We start from the raw sequence: 26,542 nt of genomic DNA on the forward strand, positions 1-26,542 counted from the left end.
GAGTCTGGAAGATCCAATACTGTTCCCTCCTCATCCAGATCTACTTACCCAGGGTCCGATCCAGCACAGTCAGATCCATACCGTTAGTCTAGCAGCCTGGAAACTGAGAAACTCCTGCTAGAGAGGAAGGGTTTCTCTGAAAAAGTAATTAACACCCTGCTAGCCAGTCACAAACCTTTCACCTGTAAGATCTATTCTAAGGTTTGGAAAAAATACATTTCCGGGTGTGGGTCTTCTTGTTCTCCTAATATTCTTGATATACTTAATTTTCTACAGGATGGCTTTGATTTAGGTCTCTCTGTGCTCTTTTCCAAATTAAATTAGGAGATGACTGTTGGATTTCTAGGTTTATTAAAGCTACTGAAAAACTTAGGCCTAGGATCACTAACTTCTGTCCTCCTTGGAACCTTAATGTAGTCCTTGTAGCCCTTACTGTGCCTCCCTTTGAGCCATTAGAGTCCATCTCTATTAAATTACTTACTTTGAAAACTGTGTATTTTTGTTACCAATAACTTCTGCACGTAGAGTCAGCGAGATTCAGGCCCTCTCTACCCTACAGCCTTTCTTTACCGTCAGGGATCATAGAATTATCCTCAAATTAGACCATAACCTTTTGTCTAATGTTTCTTCATCATTTCATAGTTCACATATTATTATTCCTTCCTTTTTTGCTCGACTCCTAAAAATGATCAGGAAAGATCATTCAATTGTTTAGACTTAAGGAGAGCCGTTTTACAGTATGTTGAATCCTCCCGTTCCTGGAGGAGAGACAAAAACCTTTTTCTCCAATTTGCAGGTCCCAACAAGGGGGGGGAAAGGCTTCCAAAAGTTCTATTGCAAGATGGATCCGCATGGCCATCTCAGAAGCATATTCAGCAAGAGAGAAAGATCCCCCTCTTGAATTAAAGGCTTATTCTACTCATGCGGTCTCTTCCTCATGGGCAGAGAGAGCATCTGCTTCTGTGGAACCGATTTGTTGTGCAGCCACATGGAAAAATTTACATACGTTTTCCAAACATTATAGATTAGATGTTCTTTCCAATCAGGACATGGCTTTTGGACCCAAGGTCTTGAGTGCTGTGGTCCCTCCCTAAAATACTATTCTTTGGTATTTATCTCAGGGTGCTGTCATGGAGACGATAATTCTCACCAATAATTTTATTTCTTGGAAGTCTCCATGAACCCACCCTTTTTGGTTTTCTTTCTAGTTCAGTCCTTTTGGTGATCACTTTTTTCCTTTTTACTCTGTGTTCTTTGTAATACACTGGGAATGGAGAGGAAGGGGTGGGGTTTTAAACTGTGTTTTTCCTGTCCCAATTAGGCAGAGGCAATCTATGGGTGCTGTCATGGAGACTTCCAAGAAATACAATTATCGGTGAGTATAATTTACCATTTTCCGTTCTTAAAACATGCATACCAGAATTCTCATGTGTGAATCAAATATTTCAGGAAGTGCCTATTTTGTGTTGATTCAGCTATGTAGTCATTTATAAAAATTACATGAATGTCTCTGTGGTAACCCCTGCTGTTTTTTACAAGATTAATGTCTAATGCTAAACGAAAAATTGAGATCTGTAAAAGATTAGTTGAACCTCTAAGGTAAGCTATGAGATGGCATGATCTGTATGGTAAGGTCTCTACCAAAATAAGGTGACCTTTTCATGTTTTAGCTTCTCTCTTAATACTGCCTCCAGAGTTCATCTCGTTTGTAACCTTTACATCTTAAAGGAGAGCTACGTCAAAAAATAACTTATCCCCACAGAATAGGGTATACTTAGCTGATTGCGAGGAGGGGGGGGTCTAACCGCTGGGGCCCTCGGCGCTCTCAGTGAGGAGCGTGTCTTGTATACCAGATGACTGCACACGCTCCATTAATTTGTATGGGAGCGCCAATGATGCCAGAAAGCTGTACTCGGGTCTTTTCGGTGCTCCTATAGGAATGAATGGAGCACGAGACTCTTCAGCACGTGCTCCTCATTTAGCGCCGGGTCCCGCCCCAGTGATCATAAGCCCCAGTGTTCAGACCCCTCGCGATCAGCTACTTATCCCCTATCCTGTGAATAGGAGATAAGTTATTTTCGCTGAAGATCTCCTCCTTTTAAGAGCTGTTAGTTTTAGAACATAAAAAAAAAAAAAACAGCATGTGTCTACACTGAACAGGTTATTCCACCAGATTTCCTTCTGGGCCGGAAATTGCACTACTGGAACTTGTTGTCATAGAGGCATGTCTAGCAGTCAACAATCTGCCAGCAAGAGGTATACTACCTCCGAGAGCCATTTTATAGGGCATGAAGCACTTTTGAACCCTCTTGTGGTAAGACCTAGTGTCCACACCTGTGACCATTTACATATCTGCCTGAGACATAAGTGTCAAGCCAAGGTGCATTATTTAAATATTTGGACTAGCCCAAGAGAGGCATATCTATGGTGTAGGGTCAGTCCCAAATAAGGTCACCTTATCGTGGTCAAATGGTACACACTATTTGGCCAAATGGTGAGCTAAAAAACTCTTTTTCTCTATAGCAGTATTGCAATCTAAAAAGTATTATTTCACATATTTTAGTGTTAGCAGTGTGCTGCTGCAATCTTGTTTTGTATCTGTAGTTCAGCCACAGCAGCGTGCACCTGAATACTTATTACATATCATAGCGGTGTAGTATGTGCTGACCAATTTTTGCTTTTTTAGCTATAGCTGACACCCACTAGTACTGATCAGTTGTTGTACGAATGCCTCTATGGAAGCCATGTTCAATCTATTCTTACAGCCTGTCTTAGGCAGACAGTACTAGTAAAATGCAAAATACGCTTTTGTGTAAGCAATCTTGTAAAGTATTTAAAAAAATAAAATAAAAATTTATCTTATTCAAAAACAAAGTTATCACCAAGCGCCAGAAGTAATAAAATATAACTTAATTTTATCCTTACGAGTGCCACAGAAGAGAAAATTACCCAATACCAGAATTTGTTTTTTCCCTCACATATGAGAAAACATGGAATAGTAAACAACATGGTACCAATCCCCCATCAAGTTATAGGGGTTAGAATATGGCGTTGCAAAAAAATTATTTTCAAAGTTTGTAAAACAAAAACTATATCAATTTTGGTATTCAAGTTTACTTGTAATTTTTACCACATGATAAACCTAAAAACTGAATGCCCCATAAAGTATTGCTTTTTTTTTTACTCTCACCCAACAAATAAATTATTAAACCTACAGTTTAAAACTAATGTAGACACTAAAACTACAGTGGATAAAGTGGACATCTGCCTGACAGGTGTCATGTCCTTAAGGCCGCTGAGTGGTGGGTCGCTTATTACTCTGTCTTTTTTGCTCCTTTTCTTTCTGCAACTAAAAGAACACAAACTATTAATAATCAGCTCAATATAAAACAATATACAAAGTCAGACCTGGTAATTACCTCTCATGTACACAGTAGATGGCAGTTGGCAGATACAGTAGTTAAAGGGTACCTCTCATCAAAAAAACTTTGGATATATTATAGATTAATGTATGCAGAATAACTTTACAATTGCATGTTATTAAAAAATATGCTTCTTTCTATTTAATTTTCCACTTTGAAGAAATGACCACTAGGGGTCTCCCTACCAGTCCTGGCAGCAAGCATTTCAGACTCATGCTGGAGTCCTAAACACTACGAGCTGCCAGTCTGCTTTGTTCACAGCCTGTTTGGCTGTGAACAAAGCAGGCTGGCAGCTCTGAGTGTTTAGGACTCCAGCATGAGTCAGAAATGCTTGCTGACAGGACTGATCGGGAAAAATACAATAGAAAGAAGCATATTTTTCATTAACATGCTATTGGAAAGTTATTCAACATTCATTAATCTAAAATATATCAAAAGTTTATTTGATGAGAGGTACCCTTTAAAATCCAACATGTCTGATCCTTCCCCCCCCCCCCCCCCCCCAAATCATCTGTCAGGGGAGAGTTCAGAGGCCTCAATGCACATTAGATAGTTGGAAGGTCCCATTGAAACTGGAGGAGGGTTCAGATGACTTTTCCCTAAGGTGCATGGGGGCTTTGCAGAGAAGCAATCTTTGTTTAACCCCTTAAGGACCAGGCCATTTTACACCTTAGGACCAGAGCGTTTTTTGCACATCTGACCACTGTCACTTTAAACATTAATAACTCTGGAATGCTTTTAGTTATCAATCTGATTCCGAGATTGTTTTTTCATGACATTCTAATTTAACATAGTGGTAAAATTTTGTGGTAACTTGCATCCTTTCTTGGTGAAAAATCCCAAAATTTGATGAAAAATTTGAAAATGTTGCAGTTTTCTAACTTTGAAGCTCTCTGCTTGTAAGGAAAATGGATTTTCAAAATAATTTATTTTTTTTATTCACATATACAATATGTCTACTTTATGTTTGCATCATAAAATTGACGTGTTTTTACTTTTGGAAGACACCAGAGGGCTTCAAAGTTCAGCAGCAATTTTCCAATTTTTCACAAAATTTTGAACCTCGCTTTTTTTCAGAGACCAGTTCAGGTTTGAAGTGGATTTGAAGGGTCTTCCCATTAGAAGTACCCCACAAATGACCCCATTATAAAAACTACACCCCCCAAAGTATTCAAAATGACAATCAGTAAGTGTTTTAACCCTTTAGGTGTTTCACAGGAATAGCAGCAAAGTGAAGGAGAAAATTCACAATCTTTATTTTTTACACTCGCATGTTCTTGTAAACCCAATTTTTGAATTTTTACAAGGGGTAAAAGGAGGAAATGTATACTTATATTTGTAGCCCAATTTCTCTCGAGTAAGGACATAGAGGGCTCAGAAGCGAAGGAGCGACAAGGGGATTTTGGAGAGTACGTTTTTCAGAAATGGTTTTTGGGGGGCATGTTGCATTTAGGAAGCCCCTATGGTGCCAGAACAGCAAAAATAACCCACATGGCATACCATTTTGGAAACTAGACCCCTTGGGGAACGTAACAAGGAATAAAGTGAGCCTTAATACCCCACAGGTGTTTCACGACTTTTGCATATGTAAAAAAAATATATATTTTTCCCACTAAAATGTGTGTTTCCCCCCAAATTTCACATTTTTGCAAGGGTTAATAGCAGAAAATACCCCCCAAAATTTGTAACCCCATCTCTTCTGAGTATGGAGGTACCCCATAAGTTGGCATGAAGTGCATTACGGGCGAACTACAATGCTCCGAAGAGAAGGAGTGATATTTGACTTTTTGAGAGCAAATTTTGCTCGGGGGGCATGTCGCATTTAGAAAGCCCCTATGGTGCCAGAACAGCAAAAAAAAACACATGGCATATCATTTTGGAAACTAGACACCTTGAGGAACGTAACAAGGAATAAAGTGAGCCTTAATACCCCACACGGGTTTCACGACTTTTGCATATGTAAAAAAATATATATATTTTTTTCACTAAAATGTGTGTTTCCCCCCCAAATTTCACATTTTTGCAACGGTTAATAGCAGAAAATACCCCCAAAATTTGTAACCCCATCTCTTCTGAGTATGGAGGTACCCCATAAGTGGACCTGAAGTGCACTACGTGCGAACTACAATGCTCAGAAGAGGAGGAGCACCATTGAGCTTTTGGAAAGAGAATTCGTTTGGAATGGTAGTCAGGGGCCATGTGCATTTACAAAGCCCCCCGTGGTGCCAGAACAGTGGACCCCCCCCACATGTGACCCCATTTTGGAAACTACACCCCTCACAGAATTTAATAAGTGGTGCAGTGAGCATTTACACCCCACTGGCGTTTGACAAATCTTTGGGACAGTGGGCTGTGCAAATGGAAAATTACATTTTTCATTTTCACGGATCACTGTTCCAAAAATCTGTCAGACACCTGTGGGGTGTAAATGCTCACTGTACCCCTTATTACATTACATGAGGGGTGTAGTTTCCAAAATGGGGTCACATATGGGGGGGTCCATTGTTCTGGTACCATGGGGGCTTTGTAAACACAAGTGGCCTTCAATTCCGGAAAAATTTTCTCTTCAAAATCCCAATGGCGCTCCTCCTCTTCTGAGCATTGTAGTGCACCCATAGAGCACTTTACATCCACATATGGGGTATGCTCTTACTCAGAAGAAATTGGGTTACAAATTTTGGGGGGCTTTTTTTTATTTTCCCTTGTGAAAATGAAAAATTTAGGGTGACACCAGCATTTTAGTGAAAAAAAATTTTTTTTTTCACTTTCCCATCCAACTTTAATGAAAATTTGTCAAACACCTGTGGGGTGTTCAGGCTCACTATACCCCTTGTTACGTTCCGTGAGGGGTGTCGTTTCCAAAATGGGGTCACATGTCTGTATTTATTGTTTTGTGTTTATGTCAGAACCACTGTAAAATCAGCCACCCCTGTGCAAATCACCAATTTAGGCCTCAAATGTACATGGTGCGCTCTCACTCCTGAGCCTTGTTGTGCGTCCGCAGAGCATTTTACGCCCACATATGGGGTATCTCCGTACTCAGGAGAAATTGCGTTACAAATTTTGGGGGTCTTTTTTTCCTTTTACCTCCCGTGAAAATAAAAAGTAAAGGACAACACCAGCATGTTAGTGTAAAAAAAAAATTTTTTTTTACACTAACAGGCTGGTGTAGACCCCAACTTTTCTTTTTCATAAGAGGTAAAAGGAAAAAAAGCCCCCAAAATTAGTAACGCAATTTCTCCCGAGTACGGAGATACCACATATGTGGCACTAAACTGTTTCCTTGAAATACGACAGGGCTCCGAAGTGAGAGAGCGCCATGCGCATTTGAGGACTAAATTAGGGATTGCACAGGGGTGGACATAGGGGTATTCTACGCCAGTGATTCCCAAACAGGGTGCCTCCAGCTGTTGCTAAACTCCCAGCATGCCTGGACAGTCAGTGGCTGTCCGGAAATGCTGGGAGTAGTTGTTTTGCAACAGCTGGAGGCTCTGTTTTGGAAACACTGCCGTACAATACGTTTTTTATTTTTTATTAGGGGGACAGTGTAAGGGGGTGTATACGTAGTGTTTTACCCTTTATTATGTGTTAGTGTAGTGTAGTGTAGTGTTTTTAGGGAACATTCACACTGGCGGGTTTACAGTGAATTTACCGCTAGGAGTTTGCGCTGCGGTGAAAAATTTGCCAAAGCCCAAACTTGAAGCAGAAAACTTACTGTAAACCCGCCAGTGTGAATGTACCCTGTACGTTCACATGGGGGGGCAAACCTCCAGCTGTTTCAAAACTACAACTCCTAGCATGTACTGACAGACCGTGCATGCTGGGAGTTGTACTTTTGCAATAGCTGGAGGCACACTGGTTGGAAAACCTTCAGTTAGGTTCTGTTACCTAACTCAGTATTTTCCAACCAGTGTGCCTCCAGCTGTTGCAAAACTTCAACTCCCAGCATGTACTGATCGCCGAAAGGCATGCTGGGAGGTGTAGTTATGCAACAGCTGGAGGGATCGCAACTACAACTCCCAGCATGCAGAGACAGCTGTTTGCTGTTTAGGCTTGCTGGGAGTTGCAGTTTTGCAACATCTGTAGAGCTATAGTTTAGAGACCACTGCATAGTGGTCTCCAAACTGTGGACCTCCAGATGTTGCAAAACTACAACTCCCAGCATGCCCAGACAGCAAACTGCTGTCTGGGCATGCTGGGAGTTGTAGTTTTGCAAGATCTGGAGGTGCACAGTATAGAGATCACTTTGCAGTGGTCTCAAACTGTAGACCTCCAGCTGTTGCAAAACTGCAACTCCCAGCAAGCCTAAACAGCTCTCTGGGCATGCTGGGAGTTGTAGTTTTGCAACATCTGGAGGGTTACAGTTTAGAGACCACTATAGTGGTCTCAGACTGTAACCCTCCAGATGTTGCTAAGTAACTCACCGGCTTCCGTTGGATCCAGGGAGCTGCGTCGCGGTCCTCTTCTTCCGCCGATCGTCGCCCGCTGCCGCCGCTGATCGTCGCCGCTGCCGTCGCCGATGGGTAAGTGGATCTTCGGCGCCGGTCCCTGTCGGTTTCCCCGTCCTGCCCCGCCTATTGTGGGAGGGCAGGACGGGGAAACCGAAAGTAAACCCCTCCGCCCCTGATCTGCTATTGGTGGTCGCGTTTAGACCACCAATAGCAGAGATAGGAGGGGTGGCAACTCTGCCACCTCACTCCTATCGCTACAGGGGGATCGTGGGTGTCTAGGACACCCGCGATCCCCCTTCTATTCTGGGTCACCGGGTCACCATAGACCCGTATGACCCGGAATCGGCGCAAATCGCAAGTGTGAATTCACTTGCGATTTGCGCCGATCGCCGACATGGGGGGGTCTAATGACCCCCCTGGGCATTTGCGCGGGGTGCCTGCTGATAGATATCAGCAGTCACCCCGGCGCGATCCCCGCCCGGCGCGGACCGAAATTCCCACGGGCGTACAGGTACGCCCTTGGTCCTTAAGTACCAGGGAGCAAAGGCGTACCTGTACGCCCTTGGTCCTTAAGGGGTTAACAAAAAAAAATATTTTTTTTTTAATACTGCAGATTTGCTGCACTAGTCAGTTGAGAAAATCAGCAATAAATCTGCACTGCAGTCATTTTTCATGTGGATGAGATATTTAAAATATCATCCACTTTGCTGCTAACTGCAAATGCTTATTTACTAAACAGAAACACCATAGCAGCCTACACCACATGTGAACAGGATTTAAAGGGGTACACCAGCCCGAAGACATCTTATCCCCTAGCCAAAGGATAGGGGATAAGATGTCTGATCACGGGGGTCCTGCTGCCGGGGACCCCCGCAATCTCTCATGCAGACACCCAACTGTGGCAGCTGCACAGAGTGATGTTCGCTCCGTATCTGAATGGTCGCAACTACGGGGCCGGAGTTTCGTGATGTCAGGACTCCACCCCCTTGTGATGTCAGGACTCCACCCCCTTGTGACATCATGCCTGCCCCCCATAGACGTGCATTGAGGGGGGCGCGGGTGTGACATCACAAGGGGGCGGAGTCATGACGTTACGAAACTCCGGCCCTGTAGTTGTGGCCCTTCAGACACGGAGAGAACATCGCTATGTGCAGCTGCATTTAAAAAAAAATAAAAAAAATCTATGTAGGGCTTTTTTTTTCCTTCTACAGTGGTCTGATGAAGTAGGCACGCCCTACGAAACAGCTGTCACACTGTCTGGGTCTGGTCACGCGTCCGCGACTCCTGCCTTAGCATGCTGCTAATCGCTCTGCATTGTCTTCGGAAAAATGCACAATAAAATTATTTATTGCCCAAAAGTCCTAGTGAGTGCTATATATGCCTCTCTTTTCTTTCTATATGGAACAGTATTTTGTGCGTTACTAGATTTAGCACCTCTGGACTGTGCCTAATTGTATTCCCAGCTGTCTGCATTGATTGCCACACTTGCGGGGTGTTTATGGTGTGATGGTGTGCAGTGCCTTACATACCTTTACCTTCTCTCTTAACTTTGATACTATTAGCGTTTGCTTGGAATAACTTTAAGGGTAGGGTCCTATGTGGAATATTTTGCTGCATATTTTCTACAGCTGTTTTGCTACCTATTGACTTCAATGGGTAAGAAAATACGCAGCAGCAAAATATACCACATGTGACCCTACCCTTAAAGTGAATATTTACTCTCCAATTCAATATTGTGGGAATTTGGGAGAGGTACCCCAAGCCAAAAAAGGTTGGGAAACACTGCTCTAGCCATATGACTGCTATGAAGATGCTTTAAACCTATACTGCACCTTTTTGTAGCCTCTTATTTCTATCTTTTTTGTACAAAATGGACTGAACAAAATGACATGCATCAGACGTACGTATAGAGGGGAGAATAAGGCTTTGTTCACAATTTATAATTACCATTCATTCACAGTATACGATAACATTCTGGCAAAAACTGCAGCATACCCATACTGGCTCCAATTTAATAAACTTAGAAGCAGAATTATTAAAACCATTTAAGAAAAAGACGTTCTTTGTTACCAGTAGCAACCAATTACAGCACAGCTTTCATGTCTTAAAATTGTAAAATGAAAGCTGAGCTCTGATTGGTTGCTATGAGCAACGAAGACAGTTGTGTTATTAGACAGTTTACTTAAATCTCCCCAATGGTTTACTAGTTAAACCATTCAGTCCATTTCTAGTTATCATGCTAATTCTCCAGCTTTCAGCTATATAAAAGTAAAAAAAATAATTGACTTTCTACAGTACAAAAGATATAACACTTTTGAAAAGTGGGTGGGGATTCACGAAAGAGGGGCATGGCCTCCCACACATGCCATATCTTCTTAAACTTACAGTTGTAAATTGTAGATGAAGTCTGTGCTAGCTCAGAGCTAGCACATGGTGGCACATGGGAAGCCACAGATTTGCCAACTTTATTAAGTATTAGGCAATGTGTTACATACCCTTTCTTGATAGCGCTTTTCAAAAAAAGCCATGTCCCGTTCTTCTGATTCCTTCAAACTGGACATCTGTTTATTTCCATTAGGGTGTTCTAAAAAGAGTTCAATTCAAAAGTACATCCCATTCAAACAAAGTCTACAAACAGAGAAACATACTGTAAACATACTGTATAATAAATAGTTAACTGATAACTTCAACAACTTCCAATCAAGGGTCATGGAATAGTAGGAAGTAGTAAGTACTGTCTTGTGGTTGTCCAGACAAGAAAGGGAAAGGAAGTCTCTGCGAGTACTGTTGGCAGACAGCCCAGCTGTAGTCCCTCCCTCGAAAATGCACAGAATGAAAAATAGCAGTGCATCTTGGAGGAGACACTCAGGAGCTCAATAGCAGCAACAGTTAGGCCATGTTCAGAATGTCCACCCCGAAAACAAAGTCGGGCATTCTGCAAATAGTGCTCGGTAATACACCATCTCTATATATGGCAATGCATTTCCAATTTCCAAGCAGATTTCGCCAAAAGCATAAACATGTTCATTCTTTCATTGGACATCGGAATTTCTGCAGCAGATGTTGTGCTTGGTGCAGCAGCCCATTAGAAACAATGGGACTCTGCTGCAAGGAATTTCAGAGCGGGATTTTTCCGCCGGATTCGGTTTGACAGCCTGTTAATTCCAGCCATAGGCTGGGTCTCACACGCCAACTATCAGTGTATACCAATAGTTATACTATACTGCAGTACAGATGCATGTATCGAAAAAAACTACCACTAATTTAAAGTACAATTTGTAGCGGACCTAAAACCGTAGTATACCATGTTCACAAAACCGGATACAGGGCAAAAAATGAGCTGACCAGAGTCACTATCTGACTCCAGTCAGCTCATTCAAATGAATGAGATGGTGACCTGGTCTGGCTGGGGTACAGGAGCGCCAGGTTTTCACTTCCCCCAGGTCCCTGTGTTCACAAAATGTGGTGTGAACCCAGCCTTATCATGCTCCGTGCCCTCCGATCGTCACTCCTTTACTGCAGCCATCCATGGCAGGCAGTAGTAAAGGAGTACTGATAGCACTGATCAATGCTATGCTATGGCATTTCATTGATCAGTGTATGCATTCTAAAAATTTTAATAGTAAAAAAAAGTGAAAAAAAAATGTAGAAAAAAAAAAAATAAATGTGACTTAACCTCTTACCTAATTAAAGTTTGGACCACTCCCCCTTTTAAATAAAAAAAAGCCCTTCCACTAATAAAAACGAAAAAAAACACCCCTTTTTTCCCCTTTAAAAAAAAACAAAAAAAAAAACTTTCACATGGCATAGAAAAAGGTATCGGTAACTGGTATCGGTGAGTAATTAAAAGTTAAGCTACTCGTACTAGGTCTTAAAAAAAATGATATCAGGACGTCCCTAATATTTACAAAAAATTACTGTTCATTACCTTTAACATTGGAACATGGTGGGCCATATGCTCTTAGAAATGGATGGCCGCCGCCATCATCGGAAGACTCAAAAAATTCCCTACTAGGAACACCTATAAAAAAAGGAAGTTTAATACAGTTGTTAGGAAATGTAATACACATTCTCTATGGCAAAAACAAATTCAAATTATTTTTGTCTGTCTATTTCACAGACTAGACATAGAAAGTCTATAGCTTGAACCAGAGTCCATCAGAGAGTCAGATAATATCAGAGCAGGTCAGTCCCACAGACACATAGAAAAAGATCATGCAGAAGGAATGGAGAACTCAAGCCTCCCATGCCTAGTGATCCAGTGCTGGATGCTTCACTATCCTGTGAATAAGATTTTTTTTACTGTTTGTAGATCAAGTAGTTTCCCATTAATGTAAGTTGCCAATGTATTATACACAGTAAAGAAAATACATTGGCAAATACAATGTTGTGTATCAACGGCAATGGGGAGTGTCATAGATTATATTCTAGAAGTCCTAAGTCCTCACAGATAGTTTTAAAATACTGTATTTTGCACGCATTTTGGGGTTGGACAACTCACCCATGCTGTATATGTAGGTATTGTCCAAAACCCTGAGCACACTTTCACTCCTTCCTCGGGGCTACTATGTAGAGCCCTGCACGGGAACGGTTTTTTAATCACGCTCCCGGTGACTTTTTTTTACCAATCCCACCCGCTCCCGGTGACTTTTTTGACGAATCCCGCCCGCTCCCACTAAAATGATTGCCCAATCCCGCCCGATCCCTCTAACATATGAATGTACATAGAGTGCAATGTTCCGTTCATACTCCCCATGTATAGGGGTGTGTGTAATACATTCCTATACATGGGGGGTATGTGCAGAGCATTGCACTCTAGTGTATGTACAGATGTGAATAGCAGTGACTGCAGACTCAGAGGCCCTGGTTCACTGACCGATGCAATGCTCTGCACATACCTGTCCTACGGGGATGTACGGGGGCTTTTTTTTTTTGCGCCGTGGTCTGTACTTTTTATCAGTACCATATTTGTTTTAATGGGACTTTTAGATCGCTTTGCACCCTAAGGTCTGTAGAAGATACTACGGTGCAATGCTCTGTCTGCAGTGTTCTCTGCACATACCCCCATGTGTATAGCAGTGCAGAGCAGACTGCAGACACAGATGGGAAGATCGCCGACCGCTGGGGCCACAGCATAGCACACAGCGAGTGTGAGCTCTAGAAGATTTTCATTTTTACCTACTGAAAGGGGCCTGGGCGGCAGCGTTGGTGGCTGAAAATTGCAGTCCAGGGCAGGCTGAGCGGGGGAAGGAATGGCGGCACTGCGGGGGGAGGAGACAGGAGGAGTATCACCGAATTTTTGAATTGCTATTAGTGTACCAAAAGTAGGGGTCATCGAAAAAACACTAATACTTAACTTTTAATAGAGTATGCTAAAATAGGGAATCATCCCCAAAACCATCAATCAAAAACAAGATGGTTTTTGATTGATGGTTTTGGGGATGATTCCCTATTTTAGCATACTCTATTAAAAGTTAAGTATTAGTGTTTTTTCGGTGACCCCTACAGTTAGGAGGAGGAGCAGCAGCCCCACCATGGGGAGTGATTGGTGAATGTACTCGGAGGATGGGGCCGCTGAGTCTGCTGCTGGCACCGAGTATGAGGCTGAGTCTGAGTCTTTTTTCCTTGAAGGGTATGTCCTGGTGTACACAGTGAACATTGACCTTTAAAAACTGCATTAACAGCAAATCCTTAATATATACCTCTTAGGTAAATTGCTACATTTAAACTAGAGCAATTACGTTAATAGGGGAGAGCAGATACATGGAAAAGTAATTACTTATACCTGGTCTCCAGTGCCTGTATATTGTCAATGGAGAGAGGAAAAAGCTGTCATGTTGTACGTAAAGGGGTACTCCGGTGGAAAACTTTTTTGTTTTTTGTTTTTTTTTATCCTCTTGTCCCAGTAAATTAAACAGATTTTTAAATTACTTTTATTTAAAAATATTAATCCTTGCAGTACTTATCAGCTGCTGTATACTATAGAGGAAGTTATTTTCTTTTTGAATTTATTTTCTTTCTGACCACAGTGCTCTCTGCTGACACCTCTGTCCATGTCAGGAACTGTCCAGAGCAGGAGCAAATCCCCATAGCAAACCTATCCTGCTCTGGACAGTCCCTGATATGGACAGAGGTGTCAGCAGAGAGCACTGTGGTCAGACAGAAAATAAATCCAAAAAGAAAAGAACTTCCTCTGTAGTATACAGCAGCTGATAAGTACTGGAAGGATTAAGATTTTTAAATTGAAGTAATTTACAAATCTGTTTTACTTTCTGGCCCTGGTTGATTTAAAAAAAAAAATGTCACTGGAGTACCTCCCTTTAAGGCTGATACGTATATCTGTAAATGCAGTTTTCTAAAATATATAAAGGGGGTTATCAAAAGGTAAAGCCTTATTTTAATATTTTCCACACAAAAACAACAAATCACATGCCATTGTAAGAATAATGTATAAGCAGAACATATTTCATAATTTTTAAACCTGTTTTACCACAAACCTTCACAAAATCCCCACTTAATGAATACAGTGACGTACCTATACCACTTTCATCAAGTCTCATATAACCTTCAGCAAGAGAGCTGAAGCCAGTCAGTCCTCCCATAGCAGCATATGGAACATCTTCCCCAACAGGCTTTCCAAGAGCTTGTCGTTCTTCCTTTGTCTCCACAACAGTGTCGTGAGTATATGCTGGCTGGGAACATCCACAAGTAAAGGAACTATGGAATCCTGTGCAGTTGGAGCCTGTGTGAACAGATGCAGATAATATGTTTGTATGAATATTCTTCATTGCTGATGTTTCAGTCTTCACACTACCACCTAATAGTGCAGTACACAGCAGCCTCATTAACTTTTTCCAGCACATAAGTATGTAGCCTTGTTTGGTTCTCTCCTAAAGGGTACTCCAAAGAATAGGGGATAAGGTGCCTTGTTGCGGGGGTCTGTCCCACTGAGACACCCCCCCTCTGCTATCTCTGTGCTGGCACCCCAGTGTTATGAACATATAGTTTCATGTCTATGGGAGGGGTGTGTCGCTCGACCACAGACATGAATGGAGGGGGTGTGATGGCTGTGGTCGCCCGTAATCCAGCACGGAGTGGAGTTCGCTCCATGCAACGGACTACTCGGGTGCCAAACCAGAGATCAGACATCTTATCCCCTACGCTTTGGATAGGAAATAAGTTTAGGGGCAAAGTAATACTTTAAAGGGGTACTCCGGTGCTTACACATCTTATCCCCTATCCAAAGGATAGGGGATAAGATGCCTGATCGCAGGAGTCCTGCAGCTGGGGACGCCCGTGATCATGCACGCGGCACCCCGTTTGTAATCAGCCCCCGGAGCGTGTTCGCTCCGGGTCTGATTACGGTCGACCGCAGTGCCGGCGTGTGACGTCACGCCTCCGCCCCTCAATGCAAGCCTACGGGAGGGGGCGTGATAACTATCTCGTCCCCTCCTGTAGGCTTGCATTGAGGGGCGGAGCGTGATGTCACACCCCGCCGGCACTGCGGTCGACCGTAATCAGAGCGTGTTCGCTCCGGGGGCTGATTATAAACGGGGTGCCGCGTGCATGATCACGGGCGTCCCCAGCTGCGGGACTCCTGCGATCAGGCATCTTATCCCCTATCCTTTGGATAGGGGATAAGATGTGTAAGCACCGGAGTACCCCTTTAAGCAACAATGTCCCATTGACTGCAATGCAGTTCTGAGCAGATTTCCTCCAAAAGAATGAGCATGTTCATTTTTTGGGTGGAATCCAAGAAGATTTTACTACGGAACCTCCGTAGTGTGGAAAGTGAAGCACACTCCCATTGAAATCAATAGAAGTCTGCTGCAAGCAGAATTCTGCTTGTAGTGTGAACAGACCCTAAGACCGGGTTCACACTACGGGAATTCCAAGCGGAAATTCCGATGCAGCAGAGTCCCTGACTCTGTGATTCTGCTGCACAGTGCACACTGCAGTGTTTTTGAGGCAGACTTTTTGCCGAGAAAATCCAATCATGAAAATTCCACCAGAACATTGAAGGGGAAGTAAAAAAGGTGTCAGCAACAAGTGTATGGGTTATGGTAATGGTTATTGATGAATGTGGGGAGTGAAGGCTAACCCAACTGTTTTGATCCCATAGATACTGTAACACAAATTGCTGAAATTAATTTAATTAATTAATGATGACCCCTATAAACACTTACAATGGGCATGTGAGAATCAGAACTGGACAACAGAGCAAGAAAAGAAGGTGTCCTGGCCTGATAAATTGTATTTAATTCATGTGGGTAACTGGGTACATGCATGTAGCTTATCCGCTAAAATATGGCCCTACGATGTACTAAGGTATGAAGGCTAGTCGGTGGCCTTAATGGCTGAATGGTGTATACAGCTAGTCTACAAGTTAGAGCAATCTTGTCGGTACATTAGATGGATGACCCTTTTATTTCAATAGGTTCTATGTAATGCTGAAAGGAATCCAGGATGGTCATCGGCCGTTTACTAAAGCATTGTATAAAAAAAAAAAAAAAAAAGGAAAACAAGAACTAGTGCAACAAGGCAGGAGTAACAAATGCATGTGATAATCATAGAGAAAAGAAGGGGATCACTCTTACATTTTTTGCAGTGGTAGGATCCTGTAACATTGTGGTCATCGGCAAAGTGCTTACATCGGCAACGAATTGCTTGGGAACCATTAAGAGGAACATAGTGATATGACTTGCATGGACATTTACTGACTTTACATGGCAACAGAATGGGATGATCCTTTGGAAGCTCCTTAAAGTCTGTCTTATGCTGTTTGTACCTAAACAAAGTATATAACAAGTTAAATTACACTATATATTAGTACAACATTAGCTCTATAAGTATATCTATAAAGACAATGGGGGAGATTTATCAAAACCTGTGCAAAGGAAAAGTTGCCCAGTTGCCCATAGCAACCAATCAGATGGCTTCTTTTATTTTTAGGTTTTGAAGAAATCAGCTCTGTTAAAGGGGTATTCCAGGAAAAAAACTTTTTATATATATCAACTGGCTCCAGAAAGTTAAACAGATTTGTAAATTACTTCTATTAAAAAATCTTATTCCTTTCAGTATTTATGAGCTTCTGAAGTTAAGGTTGTTCTTTTCTGTCTAAGTGCTCTCTGATGACACCTGTCTCGGGAAACGCCCAGTTTAGAAGAGGTTTGCTATGGGGATTTGCTTCTAAACTGGGCATTTCCCAAGACAGGTGTCATCAGAGAGGACTTAGACAGAAGAGAACAACCTTAACTTCAGAAGCTCATAAGTACTGAAAGGATTAAGATTTTTAATAGAAGTAATTTACAAATCTCCAACGATCTAGAGGTAAAGAAACACAATTGGCACTCACCGGTCTTCTCCAAAAATGACTTCTTTAATGCAAAATACTCACATAGAACTTCGACAATGGCCAGATGAAGCCCGTATAGTGGGTGAAACAGAGTCTGTCGCCGGAGGTTTTTACCCCCCTGCACCTTATCCCTCTCCCCCATTGTCGAAGTTTTATGTGAGTATTTTGCATTAAAGAAGTCATTTTTGGAGAAGACCGGTGAGTGCTGATTGTGTTTCTTTACCTCTACATCATTGGATTATTGCACTTATCCATTGCAGTCAGAGCACCACCTTTCCTCCCTTCTCAGTTCTCTTGGACCTTATACCTTGTACCGTCATCCAATATCTACCAGCTACAGCAGTGCCGGACATTCCTTTTTCTTTCTATATTAATTTACAAATCTGTTTAACTTTCTGGAGCCAGTTGATATATATAAAAAAAGTTTTTTCCTGGATAACCCCTTCAATGGTGGTTATCCATGTCAGGAACTGTCCAGATTAGAAGCAAATTCCCATAGAAAACCTCTCCTAATCTGGACATTTCCTGACACGGACAGAGTGCACTGTGGTCGGACTGGAAAGAACTTCACAAATTTCTCTGTAGAAATTTCTCTGTAGTATATTTGTAGTATACAAGGGTTAACCTTTTTAAATATAAGTAATACAAGTAATTTACAAATCTGTAAAACTTTCTGGCACCAGTTGATTTCAAAACAATTTTTTCCCACCGGAGTTCCCCTTTAAGGATAGAATTCTTCAAAACAGTATGAAAACAGGAACCTGGTGGTGTCAGATACCTTGTGGTGGTGTCCAAAATTCTTTAAACTATGTTACTGTCAAAATACTTTTGGACCAACTATGATTTCATTATAGTTGGGTCCAGAAGTATTTGAACAGAGAAACTTCTGGTGCCTGTCTGAGTAACACACAGATCTCCATAGACAAGACCGTTTTGGTTTAAGCACCTAATAAATCTGGCCCAATGAACCAACGTTGCTGGTATTTTTTCAGTACCTGTGAGTACAAAAGCAGGGAGTCTCTGGGCCCACAAGCTTGCAGTCTATTCCTGTTGGTGATCTCCAGCTGACAAACAATCGATTTTGCGATCTTATAGGCAGCACCGTTTTCTTGTAGGCTTCATATTCTTCTGGGCTAAAAAGCTTGCCTCCATCATCTTCTCCAACAATCCTAATAAACAGAGGGTTTGGCAGATAAAGTGTCATATCTGGTGGACAATTTTTTATCTATTTTATTTAAAATGCCTGCTGACACCACTTAGCATCTATTTAAAAATTGACTTCTACAATAAATAATAACACTGTACACATATACAGTACATGACTAGAGTTAAAGGGGTACTCCACCCCTAGACATCGTATCCCCTAGGGGTGGAGACCACCGCGATTTCCCTGCTGCACCCGGTGTTCGTTCAGAGCGCCAGTTGCAGCGCCGGAGGCTTGTGATATACGGCCACACCCCCTCAATGCAAGTCTATGGGAGGGGGCGTGACGGCCGTCACGCCCCCTCCCATAGACTTGCATTGAGGGGGCATGGCCGTGACATCACGAGCTTCCGCCCCTCATTACCAGTCATCCGGCACGGAGCGAAGTTCGCTCCGTGCAACGGATGTCTGGAGTGCCGCAGCAGAGATCAGACATCTTAGCCCCTATCCTTTGCTAAGCTGAGCTGTGATTGGTTGCTATGGGCAAAACCAGACAGTTTTTGTCTCAGACAGAATGACTTTTACAAGTCTAAATGGCCCAGATTTATTATTCTGCTTTCCAAGTGTTCCCCCAAAGAATTCTGGAACAAGACAATCAATAGGGGGAATATGTTTCGGGCTCAGACTTGGTGGGTGTCGGCTGTTATCTGCAATGGACACCCCATGTCTATGGAAGGCATTGAAAATCAGGTTGTTTAACTCTCTACATAAGCCTGGTTGGAAAACACTGCGCTAGATGATGTGGTCCATAGAGACTGCAGCAGTTGTCATGGCAGCCAAGAGCCTTGTAAAGACCTCCACTACTACCATGTCAGATCTGCTAGTACAGGCTGTAGTATAGTATAGTATACTGTACTATAATATTGCAGTGTACTGTATAAGTGATTAAAATCTAACAATATTGAACCATCTTATGCCACTCTTCTTTATGGCTAGGTTTCCACTTGTTTATTTATTTATTTTTTTACACCTAAACAAATGCCAGCAAAAACGCCAGAAAAACTGCTACAGCTTTTTCCTATGTTTTGGCAGTTTTTCTGGCGTTTTTTCTGGCCTATTTGCCTTTGCATTTTTGGCCCCTTTGGCGTTTTTTTCTATATTTGTTGGGTACCAAAAAAAAAAGGATAAAAAGGATGCAGTAGGGATGGAAAGATGTACCCGACAGAGGGACCTAAAAATGTAGCCGACAATAATAAAAATGTAGAAAGGGGTCATTTAAATGTAAAAATAATATATTTTTTAATAATGAATTTTGTTAAACTTTATTTTTAGTAATGTATTTTAATAATGTGTTTAATAAAATGTGTGTGTTTAACTTTTTTTCTTTATTTTTTTTCCATTTTTTAGGTAGTACTACTACTCCCAGCATGGAACAAACTGTTCCATTATGGGAGTAATAGTTCCTGTACTAATAGACAGATCGCCCCGGGTGTCACTCCTGACACCCGATGCAACCGTCCTATCTATTGCAGAGATGCGGAGTGGCTCTATACAGCGCTCCGCATCTCTGCTCTGAACTCCGGGCCGGCTAGTGATGTGATTAAAATTTATATTTTCCGCCCAGAGTGGTGATCGGCCAGATGGTGGCAACCAATCCCCACTCTCAGTGGGAAATATGAATCAGTGATGTGAATTTATACATTACTGGCCAGCCAGAGTACAAAGCAGAGATAAGGAGCGCAGGAGAAAGCCGCTCCGCATCTTGAGGATGAAGGACAATCGCAGCGGGTGTCAGGAGTGACACCCGCTGTGATCTGTCCTTAACTGCAGGTACTACTGCTCCCAACATGGAGAACACTCAGCTCCATGTTGTGAGTAGTAGTACCTGCAGTTAAGGAAAGATCACAGCGGATGTCACTTCTGACACCCGCTGCGATCCTTCTGTATAATGTATAGATGTGGGCGGCCGGATGCTCTTCTATGGTCCCCTGCACTGATGTATACATACACACCTATTCATATTTCCCACAGAGAGCTGTGATTGGCCAGATGGTTCCAGCCGATCACAGCTCTCTGTGGGAAATATGAATCGGTGTGTATGCATACGTCAGTGCAGGGGACCATAGAAGAGCGGCCGGCCTCATCTATACATTATACAGGAGGATCGCAATGGGTGTCAGAAGTGACAACCAGGGCGATCTGTCAATTAGTACAAGTACAATTACTCCCATCATGGAACAGTGTGTTCCATGCTGGGAGTAGTAGTACTAACTAAAAAATGTAAAAAAATAAAGACAAAAAAGTTAAAAACACACACACTTTATTCAACACATTATTAAAATACATTATCAATAAAAAGTTTAACAAAATTAATTATCTCAAATATATTATTTTTACATTTCAATAGCCCCTTTCTAAATTTTTAGTTCCCTGCCCACCCACATAAATTGATCCCTGTTAAAAAAAATTATAAAAATGTTGTTAAAAAAAAGATACATTTCGTTAAATACAATTTTTCCATCACTACTGTATCTTTTTGATTATTTTTTTTAATGGTACCCTACGAAATTTTATTTAAAAAGGTATCTCCATCACAGAGAAACTGCCATTGTTATTATCAGTCAACATCATTATGGAAAAAACATTGCCATGGCATACAGCTGGCGCCCATCGCACAAAGTAACTAAAAAGATGACAACAGAGAATCAAGTAAATGGGTAAACTGGTAGTAAGGCAATTGTGTGATTGTATTAGGGAGATATTATTCCTTAGAAGAATGTGGTTTCTGATGAACCATGCAACAAGGACCATACAATGAGGTAGGTGCTGCATTATGGCTCCAACTTATAGGTTTTATAGACCATAATGCAGCTATGTGTACCAGCTTATGGCGGTAATCCGGTATCAAAACATTTTTGATACTTTGCTGGGGGCATGGTAAAAATAAAAATGTAGTGATACTCACATACCCTGGTCTCCTGCAGTTCCTGTTCCAGCGCCTTCCAGTTTTATGCTCAACACAAGGATCTGGCTGTTTAGCCAATTACTGACCACACACTGAAGATGGGACAGAGCTTCAGGCTAAATACGGCCATTTTACTACTAGTTCTATTGAACTGAATAGTAAAATGGGAGCCAGACCTGTATCATTCTTGGCAGGTACTGGTTGCTATGTGCCACTTACATCTGCTGGTAATGGCGGACCTCGGCAATCACTGCATGCTGTATTTAAACAGTTATGATGTACATACGTGGTTGTCCAGTGGTCCGATCGCCTGAGTCCACAATTAATACAGCCTGTCTTAGGCAAGTTGAAGCAATAGAGCGCTGATCTCATAAATCAATGTAATGCTACTGCATTAGCTACATAAGCAATCGAATAATTGCTTATCAAAGGCATCAAGGGGGCAAAAAAAAAAAAAAAGTTAAATGGGCACTGTCAGAATCAAAAACTATTTATATATTGTACATCTTGGCAAAACCTTTCTAATATACTTCATTAAAAAGTTCTCCTTTTTATAGAAATGACAGCTTATAAAAAAAAAAAAGAGCAGACATACCTGCACATGAACGTCCCTGTGCGTTGTCGTCAAGGCAACGTCACTAGTCCAGGGCCGGCCCGGAGCGAGCAGAGAAGGGGGTCTCCCGGTGAAGATGGACAGCCCGGAACGACTAACCCTCCCCACCAGACGGTCCCTGCAGCATAGATGGCCCGGACCAGCTCACCCTAACTTCCCGCCGAGGGGAGGTGAGTAGAAAACTAAAGGGGGGTCTGGATGATGACGAAGGCCGAAGTGGTCTTCAACCTGTGGACCTCCAGATGTTTCAAAACTACAACTCCCAGCATGCCCGGACAGCCGATGGCTTATACACTAGTATATACAGTACATAAGCATTATATTTTTTCTGTAATATTACAGGTACGCTTTAAAGAATATTTAATAAAATATATAACCCACTCCCAATAAAAATTCAAATCACCCCCACTTTTCCAAATAAAATAAAAAATTAAATTGCTTAACTATTAAATGATCACATTTCTGATTCTGCATGGATAACGATGTAAAGCTAAAAAAAAAAATCCAAAAACCACTTCTGATTTCTGATTTTTTTTTTATCACATTCTAAAAAAATGTAATGAAAAGTCAATACTATGCAAAAGTGGTACCGGTAAGAACTACAGTTCATGGCGCAAAAACTGAGCATTTGATGGTTGGGAGTCTGCCTACTGATCAGGAAAACGGAAAGCCCTTGTCTCCCGAATGTAAGACGCGGCGCCGAGCATGCCTGACCACTGCTCGCTCCTTCCTGCTATAAATTGGACTCAACTATCGGCAGTGCTATACTGAGTGTATGGACTGGTGTCTGAGCCAGTGCGCTGCCGCTGGTTGCACTTGAGTAAGGGCTGGCGCACCATTCCGGAGGCGCCATTTGCAGAATCCATTGAAATAAAAGGACATAGGCAGAGAAAAAAAGATAATGCAAGCAGTTTTCCTGATAAAAAATGGACACTGATCAGAAACACAATGGGCCCCGATAAAAGTCAATGAGCCGACCGGAGATAAATGTTCGGTCCGGTCGGCTCATTTTTGCCCCGTATGCGCTTTTACAACCGGACCTAAAACCGTGGTTGACCACGGTTTTAGGTGTGGGGAAAAAGCGCATACGGGGCAAAAATGAGCCGACCGAACGTTTCTCTCCGGTCGGCTCATTGAAATGTATTACATACGGGAGCGCATAGAAAGGCATACGGGAGCGCAAGTTTTTAGCTCTCCCCTGCCATATGCGCTCCTGTATGGGGGAAAACGTGATGGGAACCCAGCCTTACTCATAGCATGCAGTGCTGATGTACTAATGTGTACAATACATAATGACATTAGCACTGCAACAATCATGTGTCGATATGACATATCTTTTGCTGTTGTGAGGGCAATGGGGAACCAAAAAGCTGGCGCAAATAGTGCAACTTTTTAACGCCAGTTTTTCGGTGTAAGGCTGGGTTCACACTACATTTTTCAAATACGGTTACCGTATACGGTTTTCCGCTAAAAAACGTATGGCAAAAACCGTATGCAACCGTATACAAACGTATACAACCGTATGACTCCAAATACGGTTTTCCCCCGTATACGGTTCCAAAACGTATGTTCGGTTCTATCCGTTTGCATCCGTTTTTGCCAACGGTTTTGCTATTTTGTTGGAATTCGTTTTCAAGCAATTTAATAAAGTTACTATTGTTCTATTGAAATTCCTTCTGCGCATGTGTCAACTCCAAAAACGGATTAGAAAAACCGTGTGCAACCATATTCAGAAATTCTGTGTACGGTTCTCATAGACAACAATGTTAAAAGAACCGCATACGGTTCGCATACGGTTTTCCAACCGGAGGCAAAAACGTGGTCGACAGCGTTTTTGCCTACGGTTGAAAAATCGGCAAAACCGTATCCGAGGCAAAACGGATGCAACCGTACACAACATTTGGAATACGGTTTACAACACAACATTTGGAATACGGTTTACAATGCATTCTCTATGCATACGGTTTCGGATACGGTCGTATACGTTTTTTTGCGGAAAACCGTATATGGTTACCGTATTTGAAAATCGTAGTGTTAACCCAGCTTAATGCTGGGTTCACAGCACGTTTTTGCCATACTGTTTTCAATCAGTTTTTCTAAAGAAAACCATATGGCAAAAAAAAAAACAAACGTATGGAACTGTATGGGAAAAAGGAAACAGTATGCGTTTTTAAACAGTATACTGTTTTTAAATATGCATACAGTTCTGTCCGTTTTTATTTTTTTTTAAAACATACGTTTTTGAAAATTTGGTCCATTTTTAATGGGAGGGGTGTTGGGGGGGACTTTAGGATGCAAATGTGCGTGTGCAAAGTAAAAACCGTATACATGTGCGTTTCCCATTGACGTCCATGTTAAAAAAAAAAAAAACATATGCGGTTGCAGTACGGTTTTTAAACCGGACACAAAACCGTGGTCACCCAGAGACAAAACCGTGGGAAACCATATACGTTTTTTTACTTTGCACATGTGCATTTGCATCCCAAAGTTCCATTAAAAATGGACAACATTTTCAAAACGTATGTTTTTTAAAAAATAAAAACGGACGGAACCGTATGGACGTTTAAAAAACGCATACTGTTTACTTTTTCCCATACTGTTCCATCCATTTTTTTTTTTTGCCATACGGTTTTTCTTTAGAAAAACTGATTGAAAAACAGTATGGCAAAAACGTGATGTGAACCCAGCCTAAAGCATTGATAGATTCTCAAGTGTCTATATGTGTTTTGTACCACACCACTTCTGCTGTAACATCAAAGCCAGTAATCCCTAGTGTATCTCCAGCTGTTGTAAAACTACAACTCCCAGCATGCACTAAAGGCTGTCAAGGCATGCTGGGAGTTGTAGTTTGCAAAAGCTGGAGAGCCACAGGTTATAGGGCAGTGTTTTCCAAACAGTTTGTCGCCAGCTGTTGCAAAACTACAACTCCCAGCATGCCCAGGCAGTCGAAGGCTATTACCCAGCTCTCCTAGACTCCTGAATGGCCTATCAGACTGAACCCTGAGTTTCCCAACCAGGAAGCCTCCAGCTGGTGCAAAACTACAACTCCCAGCATGCCCGGACAGCCGAAGGCTGTCCGGGCATGCTGGGAGTTGTAGTTTTGCAACAGCTGGCGAAAAAACTGTTTGGAAAACACTGCCCTATCGCCTGTGGCTCTCCAGCTTTTGCAAACTACAACTCCCAGCATGCCTTGACAGCCTTTAGTGCATGCTGGGAGTTGTAGTTGGGGATCAATGCCGTAAGCTGTAATAATAGTCATTATCGTGACACACAAAGAACTGTATTCTGAGAGAACCTGAACAGAACAGCTAGTTTTACTAATGTGAACATTTACAACTTTATTGAGTGCACTGACAGTTGACAACGCGAAACAACTTATCGGTCGCCTAGCAACAAGCACAGACAGCCGTTCTCCGTCTGTATGTGTCCATAGTAACGCTGCAGTCTATCTAATAGCCGTGTAATGCTGGTAATGGGGGTACTCACCTCCTGTACTCCACATAGTCGTCTATAGCCCCCGCAGCCCCCTGGAACTGCAGCCTCTCCATGACTTCCTGCCCGGCAGCCTAGTGAGAGAGGAGGCGGCTCCAGGAAGAACCTTACACGGAAGGGAAGGAGGCAGGGCAGGCTGGAACCGCAACCTGTCCCAACAAAGGAATGTTAATCCAGGTTGCTCTGCATTGTGTGGGACTACAAGTCCCAGCATGTAAGGCCTGATCATGTCTAGAAAGGAAGTTGAGGGACTTGTAGTTCCAGTCTATCATGGTGTAGTGATAGAATGCATAGTAGTGTAAAATGTTAAAATTAATATGTAAAAATCATTCTTTTTTATATTCATGTGGCGCTGGTCACGTGAGCGCATGGGTCCATTTAAATGTCCCTTTAGACGCCGCAGTCAGCTTTGACAATGGGGAATTAAAGGGTTGATAGCCGCCTTCGGCAATCACTGCATGCCGGCTAGCGGCGGCCCTCAGCTACTCAGCCGTTTTGGGTCTTAAAGGAGTAATCCTGTAGTGAACAAGTGGTGAGCAACTTATCCCCTATCCTAAGAATAGGGGATTAGTTGCAGATCGCGGGGGTCCGACTGCTGTGGCCCCCCGCGATCTCCTGTACGGGGCCCCCGACAGCCCGCGCGAAGGGGGCGTGTCGACCCCCGCACGAAGCGGCGGCCGACACGCCCCCTCAATACAACTCTATGGCAGAGCTGGAGTGCTGCCTTCGGCAATCTTCGGCTCTGCCATAGCGATGTATTGAGGGGGCGTGTCAGCCCCGCTTCGTGCGGGGGTCGACACCCGCTATCTGGCCGGAGAGCCTGGCCCCCGTGCAGAGAGATCGCAGGGGGCCCCAGCGGTCGGACCCCCTGCGATCTCAAACTTATCCCCTATCCTTAGGATAAGGGATACGTTTTTCACCACTGGACTACCCCTTTAAAGGGGTACTCCGCCCCTAGAAATCTTATCCCCTATCCAAAGGATAGGGGATAAGGCTGCTTTCACACTATACATTCATCCGTTTTTAAAGATCAGTTATGAAAACCCTGAAAATCGTCCGTTACAAAATCCCATTATAGTCTATGGGATTTGTACATTATCC

General features: G+C 42.5%; 1 protein-coding gene across 3 annotated transcripts; it reads right to left on the reverse strand.

Moving 5' to 3' along the window:
• Nucleotides 1-2,936: 2,936 nt before the first annotated feature.
• FAM221A (family with sequence similarity 221 member A) lies at nt 2,937-25,666 on the reverse strand. 3 transcript variants are annotated; one of them, XM_056519787.1, is made up of 7 exons: nt 25,436-25,666; nt 18,224-18,397; nt 16,471-16,661; nt 14,409-14,615; nt 11,802-11,894; nt 10,369-10,457; nt 2,937-3,349 (listed from the first exon to the last, which is right to left on the reverse strand). In XM_056519787.1, the coding sequence occupies exons 1-7, from the start codon at nt 25,495-25,497 to the stop codon at nt 3,287-3,289; spliced, it is 879 nt and encodes a 292-aa protein (XP_056375762.1). In that variant the 5' UTR covers nt 25,498-25,666; the 3' UTR covers nt 2,937-3,286. The 3 variants fall into 3 exon arrangements, with proteins under 3 accessions (XP_056375762.1, XP_056375763.1, XP_056375764.1); XM_056519788.1 differs by lacking the exon at nt 25,436-25,666 and adding an exon at nt 21,932-22,317; XM_056519789.1 differs by lacking the exon at nt 25,436-25,666 and adding an exon at nt 21,337-21,593.
• Nucleotides 25,667-26,542: the final 876 nt, after the last annotated feature.

This window comes from Hyla sarda, chromosome 5 (genome assembly GCF_029499605.1).
Source record: "Hyla sarda isolate aHylSar1 chromosome 5, aHylSar1.hap1, whole genome shotgun sequence".
Taxonomy (NCBI): domain Eukaryota; kingdom Metazoa; phylum Chordata; class Amphibia; order Anura; family Hylidae; genus Hyla; species Hyla sarda.

Excerpts from the sequence above, each read along its gene's own strand:
- FAM221A (XM_056519787.1), bottom strand. The coding sequence starts at position 25,497 with ATGGAGAGGCTGCAGTTCCAGGGGGCTGCGGGGGCTATAGACGACTAT. Across the intron at positions 18,398-25,435 it reads GACTATGTGGAGTACAGGAG|GATTGTTGGAGAAGATGATG; the intron begins GTGAGTACCCCC and ends TCTGTTTATTAG. Across the intron at positions 3,350-10,368 it reads AAAAGCGCTATCAAGAAAGG|TTGCAGAAAGAAAAGGAGCA; the intron begins GTATGTAACACA and ends GTGTTCTTTTAG.